The sequence below is a fragment of the Hippopotamus amphibius genome, chromosome 4 (assembly GCF_030028045.1).
Source record: "Hippopotamus amphibius kiboko isolate mHipAmp2 chromosome 4, mHipAmp2.hap2, whole genome shotgun sequence".
NCBI classification, from domain to species: Eukaryota; Metazoa; Chordata; class Mammalia; order Artiodactyla; family Hippopotamidae; genus Hippopotamus; species Hippopotamus amphibius.
The window spans coordinates 61,964,767-61,979,531 of NC_080189.1; the positions used below are offsets into that span (position 1 = coordinate 61,964,767).

The following is a 14,765-nucleotide window of genomic DNA, read 5'->3' on the forward strand; positions in this document are numbered from 1 at the left end:
AACAAACAAAAAATAAAAGGCAAGCCACAAAGATATTAGCAACACAAATAATGAGCAAAGAATTCAATTTCAGGATATATAAGGAACTCCAGAAATTCAATAAGCAAAGACAAACAATCCAGTAGAAAAGTCTCACCCAGTTGTAAACAGACATTTCATAGAAGCAACTGCACAGATGGTAAATAAATACGGTAAGATGTTACCAGAGAAAGGCAAATTAAAACAAGATCCCATTTTACATCCATGATTAGCAAAATGAAGAAGTCTGACAATATTGTGTTAAAAAGAATATCAAGCTATGGGAATACTTATACAAAACTGGTGAGAATTTATAATGAACTGGTTCAAACATTTTGGGAAAAAAATTTAGGTATGCTAACTCATATATATGGAATCTAAAAAAATGGTACGGATGAACCCAGTGACAGGGCAAGAATAAAGATGCAGATGTAGAGAATGGACTTGAGGACACGGGGTAGGGGGCAAAGGGGAAGCTGGGACGAAGTGAGAGAGTAGCATTGACATATATACACTACCAAATGTAAAATAGATAGCTAGTAGAAAGCTGCTGCATAACACAGGGAGACCAACTTGATGATGGGTGATGACTTAGAGGGCTGGGATTTGGAGGGTGGCAGGGAGTCTTAGGAGAGAGGGGATACGGGGACATATGTATAAACACAGCTGCTTTACTTTGCTACGCAGAAAAAACTGGCATAACAGTGTAAAGCAATTATATTCCAATAAAGGGCTTTAAAAAATTTGGTATGATATACTATTTTTGAATGCTTACATATCCTGCAACCCACCAATTCCACTTTTGGGTATATATCCTAGAAACCCACTGGTACAGGTATACCCAAAGCCACATGTGAGAGCATTCATAGCAATGCTGATGGAATAGAGAAAAATATTAATTAGAAACAATTTAACATAGACAAGGTAATGGGTGAATATGTTGTAATATATTCATACCAATATTATACAATTGCAAAAGTGAACATGTATGAATTATAATGTAATATATCAAGTGGCAAAGAATTACACATTATGAAACCAATTTTTTAAAGCTCAAAAAGCCTAAATAATAAATTATTTAGGAATACATTTAGATATGGTAAAACAGGGATTAATTATAATATTGAATGAAAGTAGCAAGTTGCAGAAGACCAGAGTGTGACACCATTTTTATAAAGTTCCAAAATAAGCAAGACTGTGTATCATTTAGAGATACATAGAGATTTGTGTGGTTTTACATGTAAAATTACATATAAAAACCAATAACAAATTGAAATGGTAAAAACAAAATTCAAGATGGGCTATTCCAGCAGAAAGCAGGGGGTTGGGATGATGGAGAGGCACACAGGAAGTTTCAACAGAATTGCTCATGTTTGGTTCTTTCTCCGTGTGATGTGTTCACTGTTGTCCACCTTGGTATCATGGTTTTTAATTTACAAGTACATTGCATATATTATTTCATAGTATCAAATACTACATGATAAAAATTTAAGCTATACAAAATTGTTTTTGCTAAGATGGCTGTTCTTCTAGCTCCTCCTTCCTTGGGTGTACTTTTGTGTGCCCCCCAAACTCGAATGAAGGTCACAGACCTGAAAGAAGAGGAAAGCGTGTTGTGAGATGACATATGCCAATGCTGTCTGAGTTCAGCTCAGAAACAGTGATCGTCCCAGACCGAATGTCATAAAACAACAGGGCCAATTCTCTACGACTCTGTTAGTTTGTATTTCAATTTGGTGGCTCATTTTCCAGTGTACGCTCCACGTTTAAAATGGGCTTCAAGCTCACGTGGGCTTCAAGTGGTCCTCCGCTGTCAAGTGCCTTCCCATCCCACCCCGCTGAAACTGAAACCTGCTTTTACACGTTTTAAAGGAAGGGTAGGAAAAGTTGCTTTGTCTAAATTACAATTTTTGTTTTAAATATATAGCTTAAACATACAATAAAGGCTTTTCTTCCAAATAAGTTTGAGGAGTGGGGAATGACAGTTAATAAATTTTAAGCTGTCATTTTAATTCACATTGGCGTCTTAATCATTTTCAGGGCAAATGAGGCCAAAATCTACCGTTATCGACTGCACTCCTATCCCAGGGCTGCTCATCTCTCAGAACCGCTCCATCTTGCTGGCCTTCCTCTAAGCAGGATATCTCTCTTACCTCACCAACATCTCTGCACAAACCTGCTCCCATCACTTCTAATGCCCATACCCAAGTCCTTCCCCACCATCTACCTTTTGCTACAGACAGGGCTTTTAGGGGTTTGGGGGACTGAGATGGGTGTGCGGGACTGGGGGAGCCGGGAGAAGTAGGGGTGGTCTGGGGCGGGAGTTTCATCCAGCGTAACACATGTAAAGGAATTAATGGCAATCAGAACCACACTGCAGGTTGTGGAGCAGATAGAACATGTGTATTGAGGTTACACAGCCCTGGGTCAGACCCGCCCCCACCCCAGCTCTTCCACTTTTTATTTGGGTGACAGTTGAGAAGCTCCTAAACTTCTCAGAGCCTCAGGGTCTTCATCTGTAAAAACAGTTAATAATACCTACATCCTAGAGTGGTTGTAAGGATTTGACTATGTTTATAAATTGTCAATGCTCAGTATACACTCAAATATGATGTTTTATTTGTATTGGGTGAATATTGAAATTATAGAGATTCTTTCTGGGCCTGTTGATGGAGATGTAGATTTGAGTCAGTACAAGGTGATTTACTTGCTCATCCTTGAATGCAGATTTCTTCGCATTCCTTTTCACTGTTGAATCTATTTCCTGAGCCGTTACAGCCACTGAACCAAAAGCGAGCACAGGAGTTGACTTGTTTGTCATAATACCATCGAACCACGTATGCGCTACAATTTCCTTGCTGTAGGGGTTCCAAACATCTAGGATCTAGAGTGAGAAAAGGGTAGCAAGATATTATAGGTTTTTCATTCACTGGAAAGTAAAAGCTTTCTGAAGCTTATTCTCCATGCACGCTAACACATCAACTAAAAAAGTATGGTTCTAAGTAAAGAAAGGGTTCCTGAATACTCAAAATAGTTCCTCTACCACCTGAAACTCCACCATTAAATATTCATTCCTTTGAAAACATAAACATTTTTGATCTTCATGAAATCCCATTAAATACTTATTTCCCTGAAAGCATAATACTGTGAGCCTTCTTTAGCTAATATTCTTGTGAGGATTAGTTGAGAGGAGAATGATAGGATTTTATTCACTTTGGACTTGATTGAAACCAAATTAGCACTTGGAATGAAGATGATTTTGGCCTTCTGTACGCATTCCCTCCAAGTTTGTTCATAGAAAGTATCACTATGACCACATGTGATTCTGCTTACTAAAGAAGGAAAATCCTCTTAAGTTACAAAAAATGTAAAATAAAGGACTTTTTTTTTTAAATTTAAGTTGATTTACAGTATTATATTAGTTTCAGGTGTACAGACAGCATAGTGATCAGTATTTTTGCAGATTATACTCCATTATAGGTTTTTACAAGATAATGGCTATAATTCCCTGTGCTGTACAGTATATCCTTGTTGTTTATCAATTTTTTACATAGTAGTTTGTATCTGTTCATCCCACACTCCTAGTTTGTCCCTCCTCCCTTCCTTCTCCCCTTTGGTAACCGCAAGTTTGTGTTCTATGTCCGTGAGTCTCTTTCTGTTTTGCATATACATACATCTGTATTATTTTGTAGATTCCACATATAAGTGATATCATAGAGTACTTGTCTTTCTTTGAATTATTTCACTAAGCATAGTATTCTCCATCCATGTTGCTGCAAATGGCAGGATTTCATCTTTTTTATGGCTGAGTAGTATTCCATTGTATATATAAACCATGTCTTCTCGATCCAATCATCAGTTGATGGGTTGCTTCTGTGTCTCGGCTATTGTAAATAGTACTGCTATGAACGTTGACGTGCCTGTATCTTTTCGAGTTAATGTTTTTGTTTTTTCCAGACATACACCCAGGAGTGGAATTACTGGGTCATATGGTAGTTCTATTTTTAGTTTTTTAGGAACCTCTATACAGTTTTCCATAGTGGCTGCATCAACTTATATTCCCACCAACAGTGTACAAGAGTTCCCTTTTCTCCACATTCTCTCTAACATTTATTTGTAGACTTTTTAATGATAGCCATTCTGACAGGTGTCAGGTGATATCTCATTGTGGTTTTGATTTGCATTTCTCTAATAATTAGTGCTTTTAAGCATCTTTTCATGTATATGTCTTCTTTGGAGAAATGTCTATTCAGATCTCCTGTCCATTTTTTTGATTGAGGTGTTTGGTTTTTTGGATACTGTGTTGTATGAGCTGTTTTATATTTTGGAATATTAATCTGTTGTCAGTGGCATCATTTGAAATATTTTTTCCCATTCTGTAGGTTGTCTATTCATTTTGTCAGTGGTTTCCTTTGCAATGCAAAAGCTTTTAAGTTTAATTAGGTCCAATTTGTTTGTTTTTGCTCTTGTTTCTTTTGCTTTAGGAGAGTGATCCAAGAAAACATTGCTATGATTTATGTCAATGTTCTGCCTGTGTTCTATTCTAAGAGTTTTATGGGTTTAGGTCTTACATTTAGTTTTTTAAACCATTTTGAGTTTATTTTTGTATATGGTGTGAGGAAATGTTCTCATCTCATTATTTTACATGCAGCTGTCCTTTTTTCCCAGAACCACTTGTTGAAGAGACTATCTTTTCTCCATTGTGTATTCTTGCCCTGTCATATATTAATTGATTGTAGGTGTGTGGGTTTTTTTCTGAGTGCTCTATTCTCTTCCATTCATCTATATGTCTGTTTTTATGCCAGTACCACACTGGTATGATTACTGTAGCTTTGTAGTCTGACACCTGGGAGGGTTATACCTCTAGCTTTGTTCTTCTTTCTCAAGATTGCTTTGGTGATTCAGGGTCTTTGTGTTTCCATATGAATTTTAGGATTATTTGTTCTAGTTCTGTGAAAAATGTCATGAGTATTTTGGTAAGGATTATATTAAATCTGTAGATTGCTTTGGGTATTATGACCATTTTAACAATATTCTTCTAATACTAGAACACAGGATATCTTTCCATTTCTTTGTATCATCTTCAGTTTCCTTCACTGATGTTTTATAGTTTTTAGAGTATACTTTCACATCCTTGGTTAAGTTTATTCTTAGGTATTGTAATATTTTTGCTGTGATTTTTAAAGATTTTTTTTTACCTTCAATTCTGATATTTCATTCTTAGTGTATAGACTTGCAACAGATTTCTGTGTATTAATCTTGTATCCTATAACCTTGCTGAAATTATTTATTAGTTTTAATAGTTTTTGTGTGGAGATTTTAGGGTTCTCTATATAGAGTATCATGTCATCTGCAAATAGTGACAGTTTAACTTCTTCCCTTCCATTGGATACCCTTTATTTCTTTTTCTTGCCTGATTGCTGTGGCTAGGACTTCCAATACTATGTTAAATAGAAGCAGTGAGAGTGGGCATCCTTGTTTGTTCCTGAACTTAGCAGAAAGGCTTTCAGATTTTCACCATTAAGTATGTGGGTTTGTCATAAATGGCCATCTTATTCTTTGTTTTCCAGGTGTGTTTGTAGTTCCTCTCCAATCATTTCTTCTTATTTTTGTTTCTTCCATTGTGGTTTGATGATTTTCTTTTGTAGTATGCTTGGGTTCCTTTATCTCAACATTTCTTTTAGGGTAGGTTTAGTATTGCTTACTTCTTTTAGTTTTTGCTTGTCTGAGAAATTCTTTCTTCCCCCTTCTATTCTAAATGAATCTTTCTGAGTAGAGTATCCTAGGTTGTGAGTTTTCCCTTTCAGGACTCTGAATACAACATGTCACTCCCTTCTGGTCCACAAACTTTCTGCAGAGAAATCAGCTGATAGAATTATGGGGATTCCCTTGTATATGACTCTGTTTTTTTCTCTTGCTGCATTTGGAATTCTGTCTTTAACTTTTGCTATTTTAATTATGGTATGTCTTGGTGTGGGTCTGTTTGGGTTCATTTTATTTGGGACCTTCTGTGCTTCCTGTACCCTCTGTGATCCCCTTCACTCTCTCTTCTTCTGGAATTGCTTTTGATGCAAATGTAGGCATGTTTGATGTTATCCTAGAGATCTCATATGTTGCACTGTTTTTTGTGTGTGTGTGTCTTTCTGTCTATTGTTCTGATTGAGTGATTTCCATTATTCTATTTTCCAGATCACGTGTCCTTCTGTGTCATTTATTCTTCTATTCATTGCTTCTAGATTATTCTTTATCTCAGATATTGAATTATCTATGTTTGATTGGGTGGTCTCTATATTTTCTAGTTCCTTGTTAAAATTATCTGTGTTTAGATCATTTCTCTTCCCTAATTCAATCAGCATTTTTATTACCAGTGATTTAAATTCTTTATCTGATAAGTTGCTTGTTTCTGTTTCACTGTTTTTTTCAGAGGTTTTCTCTTTTGCTCTTTCAATTGAGAGTAGTTCCTCTGCCTTTCCATTTTCCTTAACTTTCTCTGTCTCTATGAATCTAGATGAAACAGTTATCTATTTTGGTTTTGAAGGGGTGTTCTTATGTGGGAGTGTCCCTATGCAATCTGCATGTGCCCAATGCCTTTGGTGGGAGAGCTGGATTTGATGTGGATGCCAGCCACGTCTTTCCTCAGTGTGTGCTGGCAGCTGGCACCTTGGTAGAGGGTGGGACTGGAGTTGGAGGAGCTAAAGCTGGAGCCATGTGTGAGGCAGGATGTCCTCTCTATTCAGTGGTTATCACCACCCTGTCAGGGGCAGGGTCTGCTCCCAAGTTGCTCAAAGCCCCTAGGGTCAGGCTTGAGCTGACTCTTCTCCCTAAAAGTATGTGTTTTTCCTTCTCACCACTCTGGGAAGCTTTGCCCCAAAGGAGGGGAGTGCTGAAGTGGGGCTCTTGTGCTTACAGAGATCTTATGCTCTAACTGCACAAGCATCTGTAGTTCAGCTCAGATGCACCCCATGCTCCTGTCTTTTCACCTGTTGTAGCCACCCCAGATATAGTGCTAGGCTGTAGCATGGAGTAAGTGGGGCCAGAATGTTCCCTCAGCTTGGGCTGCGGCGTGCAGCAAGGCGGTCCTGAGAATTCCAGCAGCTATACTGTCATCAGAATCTGGGCTGCTTCTGGGGTGCCACTTGAATATGTGCCAAGAATGGCTGCCTCCATGAAGGGCTCTCTGTATATCACAATTTTCTTTTCTTTTCTTATTTTTTTTAGATAAAGTGGTCTGTGTATTTTATTTATTTATTTATTTATTTGTTTGTTTGTTTGTTTATTTATTGGCTTCATTGGGTCTTCGTTGCTGCGCGCAGGCTTTCTCTAGTTGCAGCGAGTGGGGGCTACTTTTCGTTGCAGTGTGCGGGCTTCTCATTGCGGTGGCTTCTCTTGTTGCGGAGCACGGGCTCTAGGTGCACAGGCCTCAGTAGCTGTGGCATGTGGGCTTAATAGTTGTGGCTTGCAGTCTCTAGAAAGCAGGCTCAGTAGTTGTGGCACACGGGCTTAGTTGCTCCGCGGCATGTGGGATCTTCCCAGACCAGGGATCGAACGCATGTTCCCTGCATTGGCAGGCAGATTCTCAACCACTGCACCTCCAGGGAAGCCCTCACAATTTTCTTTTAAAAAGATCAGCTTTTACAGAGCAATAGAAGCATGATCTTCTAATGTCAGTTTACAAATAAGCTTCAGAAACACTTCCACTATCCAAAAAGATAAAAAATAAAGCTAAGTAGAGCTACAACAATAAAGCCGTTTATTAAATCCCTTTTTATTTTATGGCTGTCCTTAGTGCCTTGATCAGTATTTCTTACTGAGGAAGTGTTACCAAGGTGAGAAAAGTCCCGAAAAGACCACTTGCTGCCTGACACTTGTGTTCTTTGTGACAGTTTTACATGCCATAAGCTTCATTTCTCAATAGCAAAACAAGCCTTTTCTCCATCTGCCGTAATCATTTCCCCAGATTTGGAGTATGTCTCAATTCATTTATTTTCTAAAACTGACCTCTAAATTTACCTTTTCAGCTAAATGGAAAGGAGCAGTGGATTCTCACTACCTCCACTCTTAGTAACTAAACAATGTATGTTGATGTGAAGCCAATCTAAGCTGCTTTTGGACAAGGATGTTGTCTCTCCTGCATTTCATTATACAGAAACCATGTATATAATGATTAATTTCTATAGATATTAACTCCATAGAAAATATGTTGGTAAAGAAAAAAAAAAAACCTAAAAATATGTTGATGAATTGGGATCTAGATTCTAGCTTCTTTTTCTTTCTTCCACCTAGGGGTCAAAAATTCAAATGTCTATATGTGTGAAGTCCTCATGTAAGACAATGGAGAGTGGTTGGAGCTATGGTAAACATGAGAGCAGCAGCCTCTCTAAAGGCATTCAAATTTTAAAAAAATGAACACCATAAGAGCTTTAAAATTTTTGATTGACCAAATTTGTTCCAGTAGCCAGCCAGTTTTCTAATTCTATATGTAATAAAATGAAAAGTGTTTTTTGTCCTCCCTGTTTAGAGTCAAAACATGTTCTCTCTGGATGAGATTTTAGAGACCATCCTTTCTGTGCCATCTTCATAGTATAGATACAGCAGCTCATGGGCAGAAATCTCTTACCTTTGTGCATGAACTTTTCTTGCTCTAAGTTTAAAGTGGGACTCGGCAGAGCCTCTGCGTGATCCTCAGGGGGCCTGAGCAATGGCCCCTGGGTGGTGGCAGCCTCAGGTGAAGGAGCGGCAGCAAGGCTGGCAGCCCAGGTAGGCTCTGCAGGCTCATTCTCTTTGTCCTGGGCTCTGGAGACACTGACCTACACAAAACATTCACAGTTTTGAATCTGGTGATATCAAGTCAAAAAAGCTCATTTGCTTTGGGGAGCATTTAAAGAAAAGTTCAGCATTGCTACTTCTCCCCAATTCTTCAGTATTAATCATTTCAATAAAAGCTCAGGACGTGATGGCTCTCCTCTATACCAGGCATTCCTGAATACCTAAGTTGTGGATCTTCTGACCACTTTATGGCCACACACATTTCCCACTGCCAGGCACAAATGCTTTTGTGCTGGGCCTTTCAGAGAGGTCTGCCTGCAGGGTACGAACAGTGTGAATTTGGGAGGAGTTCATCTTCATCCTTTTCTTAGTCAGTTGTATGAGGAGGGAAAATAACTGCTAATTTCTTTGACCTTTTTTTTTTTCATGGCCTTTTCCTTTCTGTTTTCTAACACTAGAGAAGTTAACAATATATTCTAAAATATCTACCACAAACTCAACCAATGTTGAGATTGGGAACTGGAGTGACAGAGGACAATAATACTGCTGAAATAAAAACAATAGCAATTACTTCTCATCTCAGCCTATTATCTGGACCCCAGCAAATGCCAAATGCTGCAGGATGCTTAGCTTGTAAGAAGTTCTGAGAAATGTATGCTAGCTAAGGAATAAGGGATTATACTTTCGAAAGCAAGTTTTCTGAACTAAGATTTCCAAGTTTCATCTAAATTTATGATATGTAATGAAACAAGGAAGAAAAGGTGTTTTGCTTAAAAAAAAATTCACATCAGTTATTCTTAACTGCAGTTGCCAGGAGCTAAGACAATCTTTTATGGGTCCAATTAAGTTCTTTTTTCTTTTTCTTTTTTCTTGGACCCCAGCTACATGGAGTTGAATTGATAATTTATTTCAGTCCTAGCACAGTGTAGTCATTTATCCTTGCAAGGCCCTCTCTTGTTTGTTTGCTTTTGTTTATCTATTTAAATTAGCAAATCTGTGAACTAGGTAAAGTCATTGTTGAAGCTTCCTCACCTGTGGTTCCTGTCATCTTGTGACCAGAGCCAGTTGTCATCATTAGTTGCTCTGTGCCATCTAAAGTGTTCCACTGCTTTTGATTCTATACACACACACACACACACACACACACACACACACACACACACACACACTGGGGAAGGGCTAGGCTAGTTAACTCTATTACTCATGTATGTAAATAACTTAAACAATTCAGTGATTATCAGAGCAAATATTTCCATTGGGACTGGTCCAGTCATCAGCCTATATAAAGGGGACTCAATTCAAACACAGTAGTATTTGGTACAAACACATCTTTTGGCACAAATGGAGGTAAAACTGTGGGTCATTTGGCATTCTTCTTTCTTTCAGAATGATCTTGTATATACAGATGATTTGAATGTGAACTTTGTTATATTCATAGAACTAGAGAATTTTAAGATTAGAGGAAAACTTTATCAGTACCTCATTTTCTATGTGGGAATCTAAAGCTCCAGATAATTAATAATTAATAATCTAAAGTGTCCCCCAAATTATTGGTAAGTTAGCGGCAAAATTAGAAACGCCTTTTTCAGGAAAGAAATACTGGGTTTTTTTGTTTTGCTGGCACATATTTCATTTTAAGTGAAAAATAAGTTATAAGAGAAGCATGACTGAGGAGTAGTTTATCAAACATAAAAAAGATGACAGACATTAGGGCTACACTTGAGATATACAAAGGTGAGAATGTTCCTTTGAAGAAGTTCACTAGGCAGCAATGTTCTCTAAAAGGAATTAACTCAGCCTCTAAATAACCATTTTGTTTAAGACTTGAGGCCTCGTAAGTCATTCTTTACCTCTTGTAAGTTTGGGAGCATATGTTTTCTTTCTCAATCACATCATTATTTGGGAATTTTGACTACTATAGACCATTACACCTCAGGTTCTAGAACAAGTGAAATTCTTTTTTCGTAAATGAGAATAATTTACGAAATTATTGGCTCCATAGGATTTCAGTTTATTTAAACATATACATAATTGTTATAGTTTGCCAATTTTACAGTTTTCTTATTACAAAAGCAAATATTTGTTGAAAGGAATTTACAAAAGCTGGACAAGCAACAGGCAGAAACTAGAAATCACAAGTGATTCCACCTGCCAGGAATAATTGTTATTGATACTCAGGTGGTTTTTTACCCCAGTCTTTTTTCTATATGCATATATATATTTTTAACAAAATATATACTGTATGTTGGGTTTTCTGTTTTTTTAATTTAATATATTATGTTTACATATATTTTACTGTGAATCTATAACACCATTTTGTATACAGAATGTACATTACTATAATGGCCTTTTTAACATTTAATTTATCTGCTTTTTTTCTGTTAGAAATGACCTGGCTCATTCTGGTCAAAGAACACACATACTTGACCCTTCTGAGACAAAGTTCTCTCCAAAAAAGCTTTACCAGTTTGTACACTCACTAGTAAGTGTCTCTCCTTAAACTATCACCGTTTATGAGACATTATGATTGGGAAAAGAGATAAAGTGTGATAGGGGAAAAGTTCTTCAACTGACCTTCACCATGCCAGTCTGTCTCCTCCACACATTTGTAACCCTGCCTCTCACTGCTCCCAGCACACCCTGCTATGACCTTTCATTCCTTCCTCTTCCTCATTCTGCCTCGGGCTCTCAAAGTCAACCCACCACAGCCCAGGAAAAGTTCATCCCCAGCAGCAAAGCCTTCCCAATAACCCAGTCAGTACTAAGGCACCCCTTCCAGAAGGTGCATGGTACCTTCTACTGCTCCATACTTGGCCCTGATCATGCAGAAGTTAACCTTTAATCCTATCCTCTAGATCATTTCTTGCTTCACGTGTAAAGATCACTTCCCTGATAAGACAAATTAAGCCATGCCACATTTCTCTCTCTCTCTTTTTTTCTTCTCTCCTGTCTTTTCTTCTTTATTTAAAATCATTATAGCATGGAAGAGTAAATATTTGCCACTGGGTAAATTCAGAATGGGTAAGAGAGAGAGACGGGGGTGGGGCGGGAGATAGAGGGACACTTTGGATTCATTATTCAATTTCTCTAGGCTTTATTATTTTATTTATTTCATTTTTTTGGCCTCGCCACAGGGCGTGCAGAATCTTAGTTCCCGGACCAGGGATCAAACCCACTCCCCCCGCAGTGGAAGTAGCGCAGAGTCCTAACCACTGGACTGCCGGGGAATTGCCTCCTCTAGGCGTTACTGTCATCATTCTAAAATAGGAAAAGATCAGACTCTAACATACCTTCCAACTCTGAAAGTGGGATGTCAGCAGCCCCAAACTTTACTGACAGAATATACACCAAATTCATGATAGTGTGGCTGCTTCTGGAAAGAGGAGGAGGAGAAAGAGACTCTGAAGGAAAATAGCAAGGACTCTAGTTTTATCTGAAGCAAGTGTGATGAACAAAGGGAAACACCACTTATGTCTGGGTGGTGGACTCTCCAATGTTTAGTATATGTTTTATTTTTTATAAATCTTAAACACAACAGGCTGCCTATCAGCTCTGACACTTCTGATCCCACCACACTGGCCTGCCGTGGAGGAGACGAATGGCCCCAGCTCCAAGCAGGACTCACACAGACTCCACGTCATTCCAGAAGATCCTTTGGTTTCTGATTTCCAAACATTTTTGTCGTAATTCATTACCCAGAAACTTGCATGTACTATAGACAGGCAGTTTAAACTTGCGCTCCTGTCTTCCCTGGATGGATGCTGATGGCCGTGTGCATGACCCCGCATGCTCGGACTTAGCTTTTCCCAGCTGTGCAGATTCTGCTCCTGCCAGCTGGCTCCACTGCCAGGGTCTTCAAGGTGCCTGGCTTTTCAGGTTCTGACCTTGACTGGCCCTTCCCAGGTAATAACACTTCTTTGCCAGATCTCTCAGCACTTAAACTGAATGCTCCCTATTTGCATTTAAGTTTGCTGAGGACTGGGTCAGGAACACCTTGAGTTTGGGCTGCACCTTCCCTGATCGCCTGCAGCTTGCCTAGAGGTCAACTGCAGGATTTTATTCTATTTAAGCCCTCTCATACATTAATACAATGTCCTCCATTCTGGCATTGCCCAGTAAAAGTTTTTGACTGTTCTAATCACATACTTTTACAAAAGGAAGAATATTCTGGTAATAAGCCCTTATTTTACAAATGAGGAAACCTTAAGAAACCCAATGTCAGGCAGCTGTCAGACCTCATTTCTAAGATGTCATTCATTGTGAAATACACTATAAAATTTAAGTCTGAAAAAAGACCACTGCATACTAAGCAGATGCATACCAATCTCTGAAATAATGAAGTAGGAAAAGTATGAACTTTGGAGACAAGGAAATAAAGGATCTAGCTCCAGCAAGTTTCGTGACTTCCAGATCTGGGATTTTTTTCTAGATTGGTTTGCAATGTTGCTTTTTTCCTTCTCCGTAGAAGAGGAACATCTTACATCCTAAGGCTAATAAGTTTATGATTAACAACATATGAGGCTTCCACAGACACAGCACCTGGCAATACTAATAATTAGTTGTTATGCCGTTCATCAAGAAGAATTTGATGTTTTTTGACTACCACAATGAGAAAGTATTAATTTTACTTTATAAAGAAACAAATTATATTATTGACCATATCTGTATATGTGGCTTAGTCAAGGCCACTTACAAATAATTAGGTCTGATTTCAGGAAATCAACTTAATTTTCATGTCAGTGGAGAAACTAAACTAATATTAGGCTTAGTCCCAACTCTATTGAAAGTTTAAAAAGTCCATGTATTTTGAAAGTATTGATTATGGACTTTGAATAGGCTACATCATTCAATAGTGAGTATAATATGATTGAGCAACCTGTAAAATTTTACTTGAATAGGACATGAGGAGAAAATATAGATGTACTCAGATATTTATGTCTTTTTCCTAATCTGTCATGGATACTCAGCACCAAGTTAAAATATAGGCCATGATATCATAGACAGGTCTTTTAAGAAAATTCACCCAAAATGGAATCATACGTATGAGAAATAATTTAACGATGTTATTTTTAAAAGAGCAAAAAAATGAAACGACACTATCAGCAAGTAATGGATAAGCAGAAAAGGATATAGAAAAGAGAGATGGGATAAGAGTTTTGAGACCATATTGTTAAATATTGATAAGAAATGATGATACCCTGATCTAAGACAGTAGAGGTATTGATGAGGAGAGAGGAACTGAAAATGTAGATCAATGGATGATAAGAAAACAGACCAAAGACAATGGCACCAATGAATGTGGGTGATCCAGTGGGAACAGAGCTACAGGTGTATCCCAAGTTTCTGGTTGGATGCGCTTCTGGTTCTGGGTGGAGGGAGTATACACCTAGGAAGGAAATCTAGAGGAGGAGCACGGTGAACATATCCTTGTTGAATGCCTACGGGACACCCAGAAGAAGATGTGCACAGACAATCAAAATGTGAATCTGGGACCCAGGAGAAAGTTCTGGATTGGGGAGGCAGATTTGAGAGTTGTTAGCACACGTGGCTTTGGAACTCAGAAAGGGAATATGGAACAAGAACAGAAGCAGGCTGGACAAATCTCAGAAGAATTGAGTTTAATACTAAGGGGCAAACAGAGAAAGAAAAAACCCCAAAGCAATTGGGAAAGAATGCTCAGAGGGAGGACAAGGAAGACAGAGGACCTGCAAAATCAAAAACAAGCAGTGGCATGATGATACATGCAAAAGAGAAATTAGGTAAGAATATGGCAATAAGGATTTAGCAATTAGAGGGTTGTTGGTGACTTTTCCAGCAAAGCTTCGGTGGCATATTTGAAGGCAGCAGCCTGACTTCAGAGGGTTTCCCAGATTAACAGAAGTGCGGAAACAAAGAGAGAAGCAGAGGGAGACGGAGGGAAGGAGAGTGAGGATGTGTGTGTGGTTGTGAGTGGCGGAGACAGCAGAGACTGGCCTGTGGAA

General features: G+C 38.4%; 1 protein-coding gene across 1 annotated transcript in view; it reads right to left on the reverse strand.

The window, feature by feature from the left end:
* Positions 1-1,176: 1,176 nt before the first annotated feature.
* The window catches only part of COL28A1 (collagen type XXVIII alpha 1 chain), a 159,091-nt gene continuing 145,502 nt past the window's right edge, over positions 1,177-14,765 (reverse strand). The window contains exons 33-35 of the mRNA XM_057732394.1: positions 8,678-8,825; positions 2,726-2,902; positions 1,177-1,610 (exon numbers count right to left, since the gene is read on the reverse strand). Of these exons, the coding sequence (XP_057588377.1) occupies positions 2,730-2,902; positions 8,678-8,825 (321 nt within the window). The 3' untranslated portion in view covers positions 1,177-1,610; positions 2,726-2,729. The remainder of the gene's footprint in view (positions 1,611-2,725; positions 2,903-8,677; positions 8,826-14,765) is intronic.